General features: G+C 50.9%; 1 protein-coding gene across 1 annotated transcript; it reads right to left on the reverse strand.

Moving 5' to 3' along the window:
* Nucleotides 1-1,120: 1,120 nt before the first annotated feature.
* On the reverse strand, nt 1,121-17,176 carry ENDOU (endonuclease, poly(U) specific). The gene is made up of 10 exons (XM_012753545.3): nt 17,037-17,176; nt 11,984-12,106; nt 9,435-9,515; nt 8,825-8,962; nt 8,186-8,357; nt 7,656-7,855; nt 4,654-4,767; nt 3,915-4,021; nt 3,042-3,184; nt 1,121-2,321 (listed from the first exon to the last, which is right to left on the reverse strand). Exons 1-10 carry the CDS (start codon nt 17,089-17,091, stop codon nt 2,201-2,203), a joined length of 1,254 nt encoding a protein of 417 aa, XP_012608999.2. The 5' UTR covers nt 17,092-17,176; the 3' UTR covers nt 1,121-2,200.
* Nucleotides 17,177-18,193: the final 1,017 nt, after the last annotated feature.

An 18,193-nucleotide genomic window follows, 5' to 3' on the forward strand; every position in this document is an offset into this window, starting at 1 on the left:
ACTACAAATGTGGCTTAATCAGAGCCTCAGTTATCTAGGTAAAATTAAAGTGGTGAAGATAAAAATACCTACCAGATCATGCAAGATGTAGTCAGAAGCTTAAAAAAAAATATCTACCAGAATGAGAAAATGTACACAAAAGGACTTCTTAGCACAGCTTGGGACATTGTAAGAGCTTAACAAATGTTAGTTCCTGCCCCTCCCTCCTGCGAAGCTAAGGTCCAGATGCTAGAATAGGGTAACTCTCTCCTACATCTCTTTCTCTTTGTTTCCCATGTGACTACCTGGAAGACCTCTGAAGAGGTCTGTAAGGAGCACAAGTGTTGCATGTACCAGTAGATGAAGGTTAAGACTGATAAGAAAGATGGTAAATTGCCTCTCCTAGTGTGAAATGAAATCTATATAAGTGAGACAATAATTATTGTAAGAATGGTTAGCATGTTATTTTACATTGCTTATGTCACAAAAGTGGTAATATTATCCCCATTTGAATGATGAGGAAATTGGCTCATCAGCCAGCAAATGACAGAGTCTGGCCAGGGACTGTGACCGGGCAACATGACTTCAGAGCCTGTACTGTAACCACTATGCTCCACTGACTCCCTGTCTTGCTGGGGAAGGGCAGGACAAGGCCGTGTTTCATCTATCTGCACTCTGGTAACTAGCCTGAGATATCCCTTCATACCTGACATTTTTCTAGCATTGTGGCTTAAGTAATCTTCTTACAGGTCAGAAATCTCTTTGTGTATCTCTTTAGCATCCCCTCTTCCCACAGTTTGGTCAACCTCTGTGACCACAGAAGCTGCATCCAGAGGCATCCTTATACTCCTGTGTATGTGATTAAGGGAAATGGTTATTAAGGATGAGGCCACCAGTCTCCATTCACCCCCTCCTCATAATCTGTGTGCAATGCTCCTTCCACTCCTCATATTACAGGTGCATCAGGAGGAATTCTCTTCCCCTCTTGGCTAGAGAGCCTTGGGGAGTCATCGGGGACTTCACCCAGATACCACATTCTCCAAGATTCTTAAAAGACACTAAAGTAGAAGTATCACTCCTAGCCCTGCTCCAGGGAGGAGACAGACAGTTGAGGGGGGCCATATACAAAGAAGAGACACAGTTCATATTTTCTTAAATGACTTTAATTGGAAACTCAAACCCTCTAAACTGTAGTCCGCCTAGCTCTGTGAGACAACATCTGGTTTCCAGTGGGGTCGTGGAGAAATGCATAACAGGTTGAGTTAGGGAACCCACATCTCCCTGGTCTCCTATTCTAGACTAATTCAAATTATGGCTGCTGTATAGGCCTTAAAATAATTATGTTAATTCACAAAACTGTAGGCTCCTTACTTCTTCTGATACTACATTTTCCTCCTATGAGGGGAATTCTTTCAAAAACTATTTGGGATGAAAACGTAAGTCTATAAGTGCACTAAACGCCCACAAGTGGGAAGCTTCTTGATGCAGCTACTGAGCTGGCTTCAAAATCACTCAGGTCCAGAGAAGGCCACCCTACCCCTAGCCTGCTCACTGCACCAACCCCTTATCCTTCTCCAGTGTCAGATTCTCCCAGACTCTGTTCTAAGAGGATCTAACTCTAGAAAAGTCCAAAGGCCCACTGCCTGATTTCTATGGCCTGACTTCCTTGAGGCCCCTAACACAGGGCTGAATTTTAGTTTGCAGAGCTGTGTACAATAACAGCCATTATAGTAATCTTGAATGAATTGCTATCAGCCGTTCTTCCTTAGAAGAATTGACAACACCTTCACAGTAATTGTATCACCAGGTTTGCCCTCTCACCAACCCCCAAAAGAGGAAAGAGGTCAGGCCCCTTCCCTTTACATTAAAGGAAAGCATGAGGCCCAGTGAGGTCAAAGGACTTGCTTGTGGTTCCACCACACATCAGGGCAAAGAGCTTGCAAAGGAGTCCACCTTCTCTGCCTGGACTCTGTTTCTTAGTCTATGTTACCAAAATGCTAGAGGACAAAGATTTGACTGTTTCTCTGCAATTTTTTCTGATTTATATCATTTTTCTTTCCCATATGGGCATTTGGGGATTTGGGAATCCCTCTCATGGATTTGAGATTTAGGAACCCCCTCCCAGTCTCCTCTTTCCCCTCTGAAGTCCACAGCAGATGGCACCTCGGCCTTGCAAGAGCCCTCACTGCCCTGCCCTCATGCCCCTTTCTGGCTCAAGGCTCTATCGGGTAGAAGACACCACATAGGCTGTGGCGATGTACTTCTTGCCATTTCCATAGGTGGTCTTGTCCCAAGTATAGGTCTGGATGGCCAAGGAATGTCCACCCAGGCTTAACGTGCACCTGTGGGGAGAGTTCACGAAATCAGAGGTGCTCACCACTTTACCCTGCCTCTGTCCTCGGCTGGAAGTCTCAAGCCCAACCCCAGCAGACGGGGCTCCATCCTGTTTAAATGGCTGCTAAGGCAGACCTGCTTCCAGCCCCCCATATGAAGGGAGCCCTTTTGAAATCTATGCCTTGTTTTCTGTCTTCTTTAAAAAACACTGCTCCTCATCCCCAGAGGAATAGTCTAAAATCCCTACAATCCCAGATTCTAGAGCTGAAATCCTCAGAATTAAATGTTTGCTCAGGGTTTCATAAGTAGTAGGACCGAAATGTTAAAGAGAGTCTCCAAAGGTAAGAGAACGTGAGGGCCAGTTTCAGTCTGTACTGTCTGCCGCTCTAGGGTCCCCCTCCTCCACGGAGCAGCCTCACAATCCAAATAGAGAGGCTTAGAGCCTCAGGGCAACTGTTTTACGTATGAAGGTCCTTAACATATAAGAAATATAAGATTTAATTTAGAGGGAAAGAGGGGACGGGGTTCTGCTGCTAAGACAAAGTTTGGCAGCTGCAGACCTAATCCAACACTTCATTGTTCAAGCAAGAAAACTAGGCCCTGAACAGCGATTTGTCCAAGCCCTTCCAGCCAGTGAGTGGCAGAATCCAGGTCTCCTGACTCTGTGCTGGCAGAGGACAGCCTGCGGCCCCGGCCCGCTCCCCAGGCCTGGCTGGCCCGGTGCTTACCTTTTGCCCGGCCTGGCGATGAAGCACAGGGAGTAGAGTGCAAACTCAAACTCCGGGCTGCTGCCAATGAACGCAGCGCCCACTTCCTTATAGTAGCCGTCCCAGTTGAACTGCATAGCCAGCACGTCGGGGTAAGAATCCCACTGCAAAAAGAAGGGCAGCAAAGGGGCTGGTGAACACCACAGAGAGGAGTCACACAGGTACCAAACGGCAACAGGCAGCCAGTATTTGTTGAGGGTTCATTAGGGGCTTGCGTGAACCTTTCGGGGAGACTGGATTCTTTAAATAGACAAAGGAGACAGTCTGCCTTGCTAAGGTGTCTGGGCCCTACTCACACCCTCTGGAGCTGCCAACGTGCATCTACTAGGGAGGCCAGAGTCAGCATCCGACCGATCCCACAGGGGCAGGGTCATAACTGTTCCCCGTGGCCCTCATGCACGAAAGAGAAAGACAGTTTATCGCTCCCAAATTATTTCCTGCCAAAGGACAGCAGATGTTTCTGTCTTATAAAATATGTGGATTTAGCTTAGACCAGCCAGGCTGAAACTTCTACATTCTAAGGAAATTCAGGGAGTGGGTAAATGCGTATCTTTGTTTCTCCCCTCTGAGAATGCTTCCCTGGCCCCGACCTCACATCTAGATATGGTGTCCTCTGCCTCCATCCCTTGCAGTTCTGGAGCCTTCACTGTTCTGGAGCCTTCCCAGCGTCCTGGCTGGCTAAACCTGCTCTCCAGCAGACAAGGACATCATGGTCACAATCCCCAGTGGGCTGCCCATGGGAGTCAGGGCAAGAGACAAGTCTGGCTGTTTGGAACGCAGAGCAAGGGCAGGAAGTCTGGGCGCTGACAAGGCTTTTCCAGCCCGCATACTCACAGGGCCGTCATAGTTGTAACTGTAATAGTCAACGAGGCCCTCTTTCTCCTGCAGGTAGAAGCGGATCCAGTTATGAAAGCCGCTGACCTTGCCTTTCTTGACTTCACCTGTAATAAAAAGTCCAAGGTGGGTGATTGAGGCTCCTTCCCTGCCCCGATGCTCTGCCCCCTTTCTCCACCCCATGCCAAGGTTTGTCTCCCTTCTCCAGTCTTGTTTTCTAGAATGTCCAGCTGCTTAACCCCTGTCCAGACCCCCTAGAGTGCTTCGCACCCCTATCTCCCAGCTCAGGAAGGCCCCCTCAAGGCCTTGGGGAATTCTTCCTCCTGCTGACCCTGAAGACCACTGTCCATCTCACCAGGAGCAAGCCAGGCTTGGTGGGAACTTTACGGGGCGGAGCAGTGGTGGGAAAGGCCATGAGCCTCTTGGGAAGCTGCTGACCAAGCACTGGAAGCAGAGGACTGTCCAGAGGCCGACAACCTTGCCCCAATTACTTGATTCATCCTACATACACCCTTGGGAGTCCCAGCATCTGGTCCTCTTTCCTCCTTAGATACTCCAGAAGAGACTGTTTCTCAGCATGGCTCCTTGGACCTGTCCGTCCAGGCCTGGGAGTGCATGTGTCCCTCCTTGCTAGCTGATGTGGCTGCTGATTCTGCAATGCCCAGGGCTGGGATCCCTGCTCCTGAGCAAAGCTGTTCTTCGTCCCTCCAATCTTTCTTGCCAAGCAGAGTTATCTCACCTGAGAAGACGTGTTCAAACCCACTTGAGTCTCCCTCTTCACTGCTTCTTGAATAGAGCCCAAACCACATGTTCTTCAAGTCATCAATGAACTCTTGCTCTGAGCTGTAGCGGTCTGAGGACAGGAACACAGAGGGCTTGGAGAGGGGCCACATGGCCTGGTCTTGGAGAGCAAGGAAGGGCCACCTGCTCCAGCTTGTCAACAGACACATGGGTTCAATCAACAAATATGTGCAATTGCTTAATTCAACAATTACCTATGAGGCATCTATTTAGCAGTGGGCCCTGGGTCTATAGCCTGCAGATTCAGCAGGGAATAACAAGAAAACAGTCTCTATCTTTATAGTTTACATTCCAGTGGAGGAGACAAATAACCAACAAGTAAATGATACATAATACAATTTCAGATAAGTGCTTTGAAGCAGAGTCACCCTTAATAACTGGAGAGGCAATGGGAGGGTGGAAGGATCTTCTAGGAAGGACAATCAGAAAGGCCTCTCTGAGAAAGTAGCACTCATCAGAGACCTGAAAGATAACAAATGGGCCTTGCAAAGATCTTGGGGGAAGATTCTTCCATGGCGAGGGAACTGCAAATGCCAAAGGCTCCAGGCAGACTTGAGTTTGATGTCCAAAGAACTGAAAGGATACTGTGGCTGGAGCACAGTGAGCAGGAGGGGAGAGTGGCAGGAGAGGAGGTGTGAGAGGTAGGCAGGGACCAGATCCTGCAAGCCATGGCAAGAAGGTCAGATCTCAGACAAGTGGTAATGAAACAAAAATGTTTTCAATTTACTGAGCACTTTCACGTCTGCCTAGCACTGTCTCAAGTGCTTTTGCTATAACACTGAATCTTCACATTAAATCTTCATATAAGGATGGTGCTCATTAGCCCCAACTTAGAAATGAGGAAACTGAGGCAGACAAAGGTTAAAAGACTCATACAGGATCACACAGTTCATAAGAGATAGAGATAGCACTTGAGTCCACACAGTCTAGCTCCAGAGACCAATCTCTTTGACAGCTCCAGAGTTTCTTGGTAGGGCAGAGCCATTGAAGGGTTTTCGGCAGGGGAATGATGTGACGGGAGCTTTTAAAGGACCACTCTGGTTGTGTATGGCAAAACATCAATGGGGTGGTATGAACAGGAAGCAGAGAGACCAGTTTGGAGGCTACTGCTCTGTCCGGGTGAGAAGTTGACAGTGGCTTAGTCATGGTGGGAGCTGTGGAGGGGTGGGCAGCAGGCAATCCAGGGTATACTCTGCAGGGGGGAGTGAAGGACATCACTGAGGGAGGAGATGCCCGTGGGGAGCAGTGAGGTACAGAGAAGAATTAAATCTAACTCCTGGGCTTTTGGCCCAATGGATTATGGTCCTTTACGAGATGAGAAAGACCTGGGGAGGGGCAGGTCTGGGGGAAGAGGTAGGGACCACGAGTTCTTCCTACACTGGTTTCTGTGTAAGATCTCAGTGGATAGGCAAGTGGAGATGTTGACAAGGCCCTTGGGACCCACGGGAAAGGTCAGGGCTGGAGATTTAAATTAAGGAGCCATCAAATATTTTTGCTGCCCAGAATTTTTTGTGGTGGATACAAAAGAGATACCAGACATATTTCCTCCTTTCAAGGACATAAAGCACATTTGGAAAACAAGACTAATATACGTGAAATAACAGAGAATAGCTTTACTAACTGAATAGCTGCCCTTACTGAGCACTTCCTGGGAGCCAGCTTTCTGCCGGGGGCTGATCAGCATTCACCGTCAAAGGCCCCATTTCACAGGTAAGGCTCAAAGAGGCAAAATAACTTGCCTCGGGTCGAACCACCAGCAAGTGGTTCAAGCCAAGTCTCTCTAGCTCAAGCTGTTTTGGAACACACTCCAAACTCCCCACCTCTGCAGAGGTGCTGGAAGCCAGCATGAGCCTTCATACATCATGTTGGGGTGCGAGCTAGAACTTTAAGGGTAAGTGGGATTTGGACAGGGAGAAAGGGGAGGAGAAGGTAAGGTTTGGGACAGCTGGCCTCGGCCTCAGAGCCCTGGGCTCCAGCCCGGCTCTGCTGCCAACTCCTCTGTGGCCTCAGATACATCTAGCTTGCCTGGCCTCCGTTCTCTCTTTTGAAAAACCCTTGCTCAGCCCAGACTGCCGAGACTGGCTGCGCATTTACTACAAAGAGAACGCCAGGGGGCGGCACAGGATTGCGTCTGCAATCAAGCATCCCTGGCTTTACCGAAAAACAGCACCACCAACTCCTAACCAAGGTGGACGGAATGCAGCATTTCTGAGTGGAGGAGACCTCAGGGACGGCGAGGGGAGAACTGGACAGAGCCACCTCTGAGACAGAGCCCATCTGCCTGGAGTTCGGGAAAGGAATCCGGAGGACACTAACAAACACAACCCCCTGCCAAGAAGTCCTGCAGCCAGAACCTTTTTTGGTCTGACTGGAATGTATCTGTATCTGGAGGCGTTCCAACCAGAACTCTTCCTGGTAGGACTTCCCTCCCCCGACCTTTGTTGATCTGTTGCTGTTTCCCCAGCAAAAACGTGGAGTCGGCCCACTCGCTTCCTGGACTCAGCGCAGGAGGAGGGGGTAGACTCAGGGCCTCTACCAGTCGGAAATGTGGCAATGACTCTGGGGTCCACTGGGGGACTGAGAAGTGCCGTGGACTGGGAGTGGGGTGTGAGGGGAGGCTCACGCCCTGCAGGGAACCCTGAGACTGAAGCAGAGGCTGGGGATACACGAGGCAGCTAACGCTGGGTCAAAGGTAGTGATGTCCAAGCCAGCCAGCCAGAGCATCTTCAGCTCCTGGTTGGGTTCACAGCCTCTCCTTGGCTTCTCTCTGGCCTTGTCCCTGGCCCCTCCCAGATATACATGGACCCCCACAAAGTCCCCAGAGCCCCCTCACCTGCCCTCTGAACCTCCCCACCATGGAGACCTCGAGGCGCCTGGCCCTCCTGCAGACAGACCCGTGTCCTCAGCACTGCCTCGTGGGGCGGGGGACAGCTCACTCACTCTGGTGGTGGAGGAAGCTGTAGAGCTCCTTCATGACTGCCGTCTTCATGATCTCCTTGAGGAAGGTGTCCTGCTCGGCCAGCTGCTGGCCACTGAAGTGCTCCCCGTGGCCTGTCGCCCGCTGGTAGTTGTTGAGGAGGTTGATGAAGGCCGCGTAGGTGGGCTTGGATAACAGCTTCTCGTTGACATAGGTGAAGAGTCTGGGGGAGGCACAGAGGACCCACTGAGAGACCTACACGTGGGGCAAGAACCCCTCCAGAGACTCCTAGACAGGCCAGGGGCAGGTGCTCGAGGAGGGCTGGCTCAGGAGCTGAGGTCATGTTTCTTCCACCTCAGCCTGGCCAGTCACAGAAACCCTCCCAACTGGATACCCAAAGTCCCTCAGGATGGCTTTATTTGTCTCTGGAGACCTATTTTTTTTTTCTTTCTCTCCCTTTGATCCAGCCTGACTGGAGTAAAGAGCTGAGGCATCACAAGCAGCAAGGATGAGAGACTTTGGGGGAGTGGGAAGAGGGCTGAGGGGAACTCACGGCTCTGGGCAGCGATCCACCTTGTCTCCGGTCTCCGAGGGGGAGATGCACTTTTGGCTATTGAGAATGATGTCTTCCTTCCGGGCTTTGTTGATGTCTGCCTTGTAGATCTTCTCAGAGGTGCTCTGAAGCTCCTCTTTGGTTATGGCGTCACTGCTACGGGAGAAGCCCTCTGGGAGGAATTGGGGGAGGGTGGTCTCAGAGCCAGGGGTGTGGGCAGGAAATGATCTGTGGGCTTCCCTCCCGGGCACCTTCGAGAAGCTGGCAGCGAGGGAGGGGGCCACAATCACATACCCTAGTGGGTGGAGGGGAGGGGCATAGAGTCTAAAGGACCCTTAAACTCAGCACATGGCATTGTCCACAGAGTGGCCACAAAATGTCCACACTGCCCCTTCCCTCTAGGAGGGCTCTCGCACGTGGGCGTGCTTCGCAATCAGCCGGAGGGCTTGTTAACACAGAGCGGTGAGCCCCTGCCCAGAGCTTCTGATTCAGTAAGCCCAGAGGGAGCCCTAGGGTTTGCATGTCTCACAGGTTCCCAGGTGATGCTCAGTGAGCTGCCGGTCCAGGGACCACACTTTGAGAACCACTGCTCTAGAGTCCCTCTGTCTCTGAGGCTTCCTAAGGGAGCAGGAGACTGACCGTGGTTGCCACACAGACTCTCGAAATCCTCGCAGCAGTTCCCAAACTCTTGGCAGCGGGCGTTGCAGTGGCAGGGCTGGTGCTTGTTGAAGGCCTCCCAGCAACGGCCCTGGCAGGAAGTGGGTGCCGAGTACAAGTCTGAGAACAGAGGGGAGGCGTGTCCCGGGCTGGCCTCTAGAGGACGCTCTGCACGCCCCGCAGGCCAGCCCCGCTCAGCCTGGCTCTCCCCCACTCCCTATTAAAGATCTCCATCCAGGGAAGGAAAACAAACAAGCCTAATGCGTGCACACCCTTTGCAGTCAGGAAGTCCTTTCTGTTGCCGGACTTAACTTTCTGGCATGCTGTTTTTCTAATCTTCCCATTCTAAAAATAAAATCTCTTCCACTTCCCTCTCCAGGCCTCAGACTCTCTTTCCTGGCTACTCCCCTGTCCCCTGAGGGGCTGGCTGAGCCCCTCAGCTTCTTCCCGCCCAGGCCCCAAGAGTCCCCTGAGCCCCTCTCAGCTGGCTCAGGCCTGGGCCTGCTGCCTCTGCCGTGGCTGTCCTCTCCTGTCACCCCTCGTGTCCCTCCACTTTATCCTGTAGGCCCCTATTGGGTGGGGGCAGGCTCACGGCTGGAGGGGGCCTCTTCTGCCTCTTCCTCCTCTTCCTCCAGCTCCAGGAATGGATCTGGCTCTTTGGGGTCCTCTGCAGCTGTAGACAGAAAAATAAAGTCACCAAGGTCCCAGGGATTCTCCTCCCTCTTTTGTCCTGGTCCCCAGCTCCCTGGCGCAGGGACAAGCGAGGGCATTGGAAGCAAATAATAAACAGAGGCCGGGTCCCATGGACAGCACGAAATAAAGGAGGACATACACCAAAAATGAAGGACAGATTATGGAAAACTGTCATAAAAAATGAAAATAACCTCCCCAGGTGACAAATCCCTGAACACTTTATCATTCTGGTACCCAGTGTGCCCGTCTGTAGATAGGGGAGGGGCAGCAGGAGGTGGTCCCTTCTGGATTAAAAACTGATTTTGGCTAAGACTTTTCTTAACTAAAGCTGACAGATGAATGGAGAGTCTCGATGCTCTCAGAATGACAATACCCTCACTTTGGAACATCTTGTACCTACAATAGCTCCCAGTCAGAGTCAAGCGTAAATCCTCAGGGCCTCAAGGAATAAGAACTGTTTCCTGAGATACCAACTTCCTCTCCCTTCTTTGCCCCACTTGGAAACGGCCACAAAGACTGTGTTTAGGGGAAGGGCACATTCAGAAAAGCACATTCCTATTGCTGCTTAATTCTCTTAACCTGCAAGCTGAGTGACTCGCCTCTGAGCAGAGGAGGGTGGGGTGGGGGTAGGGAAGAAGAGGAAGGAATGTTCTTGGGGACTCTGAGTTCCCCTCTCATCACACAGTGGAGTAATTCCCTCCACACAGACACACACAGACACACCCAAGCTGGGTATTGTCATTATCTTGAAATGCCAGCCTGATGGCCCAAGGTGAACAGAGCTTCCTGTGTCTGCTGAATGCCAAGAAAAAGTGGGAACCCAGGGGCAGCAGAAAAGGGGTAGGCTCTGACTCCAGCACTGAGCCCTGGGCCTGGGCCTCCCTGCCTGGGCCTGATCATCAGAACCCCTGCTAATATACGTGGTGTTTTTGTGTAAATTGAAAAAAGAGTCCATGTGAGTGGAAACAGCTCTGTGGGTACACGGCTGGGTCAGCAGATACCACCTTTGGGCAAATTAGGAAAAGGCACTCCTTTCTCTGAGCAGGTACAACTCTGGAACAGAGCACACATTTGAACAGGGTACAGACTGGATTTTAGTCCAACTTGCCTGCTCAGCCAGGTGCCCTTGTGCAGTGCACAATCTGTGCAACCATAGGCAGTGGTCTTGCTGACCATTACCTACCATGGCTTCAGTGACCATGTTTTCCAAACTGGGAATTGGGGCACATGATTGGACAGTGAACCCAACAAGGCTTCATGTCACAAAGCAGAGGATCATTTATGTGGGAGTCTATAACACTAGAAGCACCTAAATAAAGAGATCATTCAAAAATAATTTTTAAAAATATTTCATTTAAAACCATGCAGAATTGGCCTTTAAGGGTGATACATGTCCCTTTGTTGTTGTTGTTGTCTTGAGACAGTCTCACTCTGCCGCTCTATCATCATAGCTTACAGCAACCTCAAACTCCTGGGCCCAAGCAATCCTCCTGCCTCAGCCTCCCGAGTAGCTGGAAGGAACTATAGGCATGTGCCACGATGCCCGGCTAATTTTTTTGACTTTTAGGAGAGATGGGGTCTTGCTCTTGCTCAGACTGGTCTTCAACTCCTGAGCTCAAGGGATTCTCCCACCTCAGCCTCCCAGAGTGCTAGGATTACAGGCATGAGCATGGCACTCAGCCTGCATGTCCCGTTTTTAATCAGTGGGCTGGGAATGACAGTTTGGAGATATTGTGGCCACTCGGTCCACTCACTAGAGCAGGTGTCCTCAAACTGCGGCCCACCGAGGACATTTATCCAGCCCACAGGGTGTTTTTACTGCCGCTGCCTGTCCTGCTTAGCAGCCGACTCATCCTGGGCCCACAGTGCGCATGTGTGGAATGTGCGCCGCACTCTCCAACGGCCCTCCAGCGGTCTGAGGGACAGTGAACTGGCCCCTGTTTAAAAAGTTTGAGGACCCCTGCACTAAAGGAAGAGTGGTATGAATTGTGTCAGTTACTGTGACCCCAAGCAGTCTTCCTGGGGGCGTGCAAGTTATAAGAGTTCACTGCCATTTTTATATTTTTGTGATTTAAAGTATTGAATAACAATTGGTAATATCATATGTACTAAAATATCATTTTTATCATTTTGCTCCTTTTTTGGAATTAGGTTCTTAAACTTTCAAGATACTGTTAATCCTGATAGTTCAGACAGATACTCCAGATAAATGACATCTACTATATTTTAAGTTGGGGACATCCTAGAAAACCTGAGATGAGTGATGGTCAATCCCCTGACCCCTGTCTCTGTCCCTCAGTGCTCTCGTTCCAGGCCCTTAGGGCCTCTCTCATCCGTCCTGAACCCTGCCCAGGCCTGCCGACACCCAGGCCAGTGGCTCCTCGGGCAGGCGGGATGTGTGCATGGCCTGAAGGCCCCCCAGACCCTTCATCCCTCCAGGAGCCTCACCAGCACACAGATGTTCATAGTCTTCACAGCAGTCCCTGTGCCGGTGACACCGCCGGTCACACTGGCAGGCAGCGTCCCGGTTAAATTTCTCATTACAGCGAGATGCGCATGACTCCATTCTTCCTGTGGGCAGTAAAGGTCACAAACTCAGCTCTGTGGGAACTCTATTCTCCTCCTAAAGGTCTCTCTTGCAGGAGGGCTCACAGCAGGGACAGGAGCACCCCTGGCAGGGAAGGGCATTGCTCTCGGCACAGCATGAGCCTCCTCCCCACCCCCAACACCCACCAGGTATTTCAGGGCTCATAATATAGACGAGGATCACACCCTCAAATGCCTACTCGGGTTAGGCCTGAGCGTAAACAAACAAAGAACCAGGGTGCGAGGCAGTAGGAAGAAGTGGGGACTGTGACAAACTTGATATTAATAGCAATGCCCCGTCTGAAGTTTGTAGCCACCGCTCAGCCCAGCCAATTGTTGCCATGCTGGGATGTGGGCTCCGTGTTGCCAGAGCCTCCAGTTTTTCAAAAGAAGGTTTCATTTTTATGTGAAAATGTCCAAGCTTTTAAAACTTCAATCCGAAGAAATAGGTCTGTGAACTAGATGCGGCCCACAGGCCACCATTCACCTGCCGTGTCGAGGAACGGAAGTCACTGCCGCCCCAGTGATGCCCTCTGCCCTCTGCCCTCTGCCCTTGCTCTCATCCCATCCCTTTTCTGTTCTTTGCTTCTTTGTTCTTCTCACCCCTTCACCTGGTCTCCTCCGCACCCTACTTTCCCTGCCTCACATCTCTGCTCCTTCCAGGCTTTGGAATGTATTCAGTGGTGCAGGGTGGGTGTGGGTGAGAACCGGGCTCTGGCACAGGATTCTGTTATGTAACCACAGGCCGCATCCCCCACTCCAGCCAAACGCTTTGCAGAAGCAAGCTTTCGGTCTCAAGGGATGTAAGACAAGACACTTGGAAAGGAGCGGTACAAACCCACTCTGCACTCTGGGCTTTAAGGGCACTGACAGAGTCTTTGCTCCATTTGAGGTTCCTGAGGTTTGGCCTCCGTGAAGCCTGGGTGTAGGAGTCAGGCTGCGGGTCAGGGAGAGTGTCGAGAGCAGTATCAAGAGTTGCCATCAGCGTCAGACTGTGTCAGTGAGGAAACTGAATCCTAATCTGTATCAGGGTTGAGGTTAATTAGATGAAGAGCCACAGTTAGGATTTGGGCTTGAGTTAAATTTATTGATAAAGCAATAATTTTGTATTAATATTTGAGTAAAGAATAGGGTTAAACTTAAGATGACATTCAGGGTACAGGAATGTGTCAGGATTAGAAGAGGAGAAATAATCCCAGTTTTGCCTTAGATTATATTTGGAGCTTGGTTCTGGTTGTGATTGGACACAGGGATAGTATCTCCATTTAAGCCTGGATTGGGCCAGAGGTGAATATTAGAGAGATGGATTTAGTTACTGGTTTGGATTTCAGGATTAGGGTTTATCTTGTGTTAATGAGAGATGGTGTAGCAGAGAGGTTAAGAACCTAGTGTCTGGCGCCAAGCTGCTTGAGGTTGGAATTCTGGTTCTGCTGCTAACTATGTGATCTTGGGCAAGTTACTTAACCTCCTGTACCTCTGCTTTCTTGTTTGTAAAAGTGGAATAATAATGGAGCCTACCTCATAGAATATTAATAAGAATTAAATGAGTTAATATTTGTAAAGCACTTAGTACATCATGACACACAGTAGCGCCATCTAACTATTTGTTAGGAAAATAAACAGTGGCGGTATTTCATGCCGGTCTTCAAAGTAGCAAGTGTTCAGACTGGGTGGAGCAGTTTTCCCTGTGGAGTGGCCCTGTCGACATATTTCATTTAGCTGACACCCTCCCCGGGATTCAGCTGGGCTGGGTTGTCAGTGAATCTCTGTTGCTGATGGTCCTGGCTTACATCATCCATACGGGTCTGCATTCTTTACATCAGAGAGGGGTCAGGTCAAGGGTAACCCGGGTTAACTTCACATTGTCCACAAGGCCCCCAGGGCAGCCAGGAAGGTAGATCTTCCCTTAAAACGACCAGACCCAAGGCCATTGTTCCTTCAAGCCCACAGGAACTCCTCCTGAATCGTAAATGATGCTCCCTTGGAATCTGAATGCTAAAATCTTAAGGAAAAATCTTCACCCCTTCAGCTGCCTGCTCCGTCGGCTGGCAGTACACCCAGAATCCAAAGGGAGAGAATTCAGGCGAATCAGGGCAGTGTTTTTAATGGGCCAGATCAGCAGAGTCCAAGGAAAGAATTCACTCCATTCCAGCAGCTGGCACCGGCTGAGAAGAGCTGAATAGTCAGCTGGACAGCTCAGGAGAGCACCCCCGCCCACCCAAGCTCAGTGGACTTTTTCATCTCTGCTCAAGAACTTTGTCTCCAGCAAGAGTCCTGTGCCATGGGTTTCTCACATTTCTCTGCAAACTTGGTCTGTGTCAAGGTGACCTTGGGATTTCAGGGTGGGGGACAGGGGTGGGAGGGACTTTTCCCCATAGGCACCTTGCTGTGCTGTTCTGGGGACACTCAGATGACTGACTAGTCACCCTGACTACTCACTCCAGCGCCCCCCCCCCAACGCCTCCAGCTGACACAGACTCTCTGTGTAAGCCTCGAGCCCCAAGCCAGGCGCCTGAATCACTGCTTCAGCCACCTGTGGCCCCGTCCCTCTGCCTCACCTCTCTGACTCTCTGCCTTTCTTCATCTGGGCCTTTCCTCTGTCAGGTTCAGATGCCCCCTCCCTTCCCCATGAAAAGGTGAGGTCCTCTCTGCCACCATGAAATGCTAAATTTCTCTGTACATTGTAAGACTTCAATTTGCCAGAACATTAGTCCCGATCCGTACTCCAAGAGAGCTTGGTTCCAAGCCTGAGTGGACACAGTGTCCCAGTACGCCAGCCCTCAGCCCCTCTGATGGCTGGAGCATCCTACGCCTGCGCCTCTCAGGGGGCCCCAGATGCTGTTTCCATGGAGACCTAGACATCCAGGAAGCTTCAGTTCCAGGACCAGCTTCCTCACCCCATTCACAACCAAGAAACAAAAAAGGTCCTCGGCAGGTACCCAGCTCATAAAAGAGGACATGAGACTGAGAACTGGGGAGGACTGTCAGATCCGACCCCTTCACTTCACAGACAAGAAAGCTGAAGACCAGAGAGAGGAAGAAGCTTCTGTTAAAGTACCGTGGATGAAGAAGACATGCTCCCATGCTCCACTTGCCCACCTCCAGATAAAATCACTTACAGAGTGGTTTCCCCCATGTGATTCATATTCTTGCATCTAAGTTCTGAAGTGTTGGGAGAATACAGACAAGAGCAGAGCCTCTTCCCTCCTAACCCACTCGACCCTCACTTCCCGTCCAACCCACAGCTGGATCAGATCTGTGCTCTCAGGCCCCAGCAGCAAGGGCTCCACTTGCACTTCTGTTTTGTTTGTTCCTTTGGTTTTTTAGAGACAGGGTCTCCGCTCTGTCGCCCAGGCTGGAGTGCAGTGGTGCGATTATAGCTCACTGCAGCCTCCAACTCCCGGACTCAAGCTATGCAGTGATCTTCCTGCCTCAGCCTTCCAAGTTGCTAGGACTATAGGCACACACCACCATGCCCAGATAATTTTTAAAAAATTTTTTGTAGAGATGGTATCTTACTATATTGCCCAAGCTGATGTTCAATTCCTGGCCTCAAGCAATCCTCTTACCTCAGCTTCCCACGGTGCCAGGATTACAGGCATGAGCCACTGCACCTGGTCATCCACCTACACTTCTGAAGCCACTGTTGCCTCTGCCCTCAGGGAAGTCCCCCCAGGGACCAAATATCTGGTAGTGCTCTCCTCTCCTGAGGCTGGGGTATCCCAAACCCCACGCTAGGCCCTCACGTGTTCCCCCTGCTTCCACACCAACAGGTCTGAAGCTAGAGGCTCCCCACCCTCCCTCACTCTCTCCACTGCCTCTCCAGCACCTGGGGCCCAGGCAGAGCTAATTCTTGGGTAGACGTGCACAGTCCCATCCAGTGTTGGGAGGCCTGGGAACAGCATTTTCCTCCAAGGCTTTTCCACGCAGGAATCCCATTAAGAGTCTCCTTATCTACCGCCTGATTGGAAATAAGCCCAAGAGTAAGTTTCTCCCAGGAATATTTGCAATCATAATCATAACTGAAGTTCCAGTTCGCTGAGATCTCATTCCACGACGCTGGGTGCTTCTCACACATGACCTTATTTAATCCTTACAACAGTCTTGTACAGGAACAACCAGGTAGGTGGGATGGACATCCAGCTCTGATTCTCTCCCCTGTGGGAAGAGGAGGACCCTCTCCACACTCCTCAGCTCAGCCCCCTTCCTTGGTGCTCATTCCTGCCCACCCACTGGCCAGCGATTAACACATCAGCATCCATATTTTGTACAATCACTAAATAGGAAAGTGCTCCTGTTCTTCTGCCAGTTCCGTGCAGCCCTTGCACCCTCACACCTGTGGGCCAGGTCTCTTCTTCTTAGTTCCCCTGACCCTGGGACAAAGACCCATTCCTCTGGTCATTTGTACAACCCCAAATCGGACATGGCTCACCTCCTAGATAGGGGCCCTTCCGGTTTCCACCTGAGCCTGCCCATCTCCTAAGAAAGGTCAAACCCAGACAACCTCACCTGTCAGCAGGCCATGGAGGGAGTGACCAAGGGCAGCCAGGCCACTCACCCCAGCAGGCCCCTGCCCCAGATTTAGATCATATGGTGGCCCCAGATAATGAAACCTTGGTGAGATCAAAAATCAGGCTGGACTAAGGGACATTTAGGCTGATCCTCCGAGGTGTTAAGAAGGGACTTCCATGAAATCAGTCCTTGAGCCCTGCAACTCCCTCCACACTGTCCAGCCCTCTCCTGAGATGAGTCCTGCACCCTGGGACAGGGGCAGGCCAAGAGCACTCCACAGCTTTAGGAGAGACCTCGCTCTCCCTGCCCCGCTGCCCTACCCTCTACCAACCTCCCCAACTCTCTGCTTGTTTAGGAAAGACCTCTGCCCACCCCACCCCATGCCCACCAGATAGTGACTTACCAGCACAGGCCAGGCCACAGAGCACGGCCACTATCAGGGGGACACAGGCCCTCATGGTGCCCCGTTGAAGGCCAAAAGGGGAGTGGCTGTTGGACTTTCACTGGAGTCAAGGTAAATGTCACAGCTCTCAAATGAGCCTTATTCCACAGGTAGATCCTTTTAAAGACACCAGGACTTGTGGATCTGGTATCTCCAGATCCTCCCAGGAAGAACAAGGTTAGGGAGGGACCCCAGGTGGATAGGAGGCGGAGGGGAGGTGGGGCTCTACAGCTGTTTGAAGCCAGAAGGAAGCTGACTAAGCAGGGAGGTAATGCCAGATGTTTGGAACAGGTAATGCTACCTGTTCGTAGCTAGAAAATAGGTCATTCAAGAAAGCAGGCACAGAAAGATGGGCCTAGTTTGGGAGGTTCTTTGTCCAAACTGGGGGCACCTGTGTGCTTATCTTTGGGTGATCCCTACCAAACGCCCACCTACTTACAATCTCAGACCTGACCTTCCAAGGGGCCACAGATTGGCTTCATCTTTGAATTCTTGGTCCTTAGCATGACACTGGCACATAGTAAGGTGATCATGCCAAGTCTGACAAAGAGTTAGTGCCCAAGCAAGGGCTGAGGTCATTGGACAGGAAGACATAGGAGGTATGAGTCAGAAACGAGGGCTGTTCTTGTCACCATCAAGCCCAGCACAGCTAAATCATCCCGAACTATTACGAAAACTACTCTTATTGAGGCAGCATCTCGGGTTTGCATGTTTCAGGTTCCCCCAGGTTCTAGTTTATGAGGCAGGGGAAGGGCAAGAGGCCTCTTAAAAGCAGCCAAGGGATGATCCTTCCTCTCCTGGGAGCCCAGGGTCCCATCCTTTTCACCCCCACTTGTGCCCTTCCCTCAGGGACACGTCCCCAGTGAGAGAGGCGGCTTCTCAGAGCTTCTCTGTTTCCAAGTCCTACAGAAGAGGAGCAGCTAGCTCCCTGTGGCTTTCAAGTTTTCCCCTCACAATACAGGTAAAACCTGCTAAGCAAAATACCCTTTCCAGAAAGAGCACTGCCTGGGGATTCCCAGCCCTCTCAAAAAAATTTTTTTTCAAAAACTATCATAAAAAAGGCAAAATTGATGGACAATGGAGACCACTCTGTAAGTGATTTTATCTGGAGGTGGGCA

The sequence above is a fragment of the Microcebus murinus genome, chromosome 10 (assembly GCF_040939455.1).
Source record: "Microcebus murinus isolate Inina chromosome 10, M.murinus_Inina_mat1.0, whole genome shotgun sequence".
NCBI lineage: Eukaryota > Metazoa > Chordata > Mammalia > Primates > Cheirogaleidae > Microcebus > Microcebus murinus.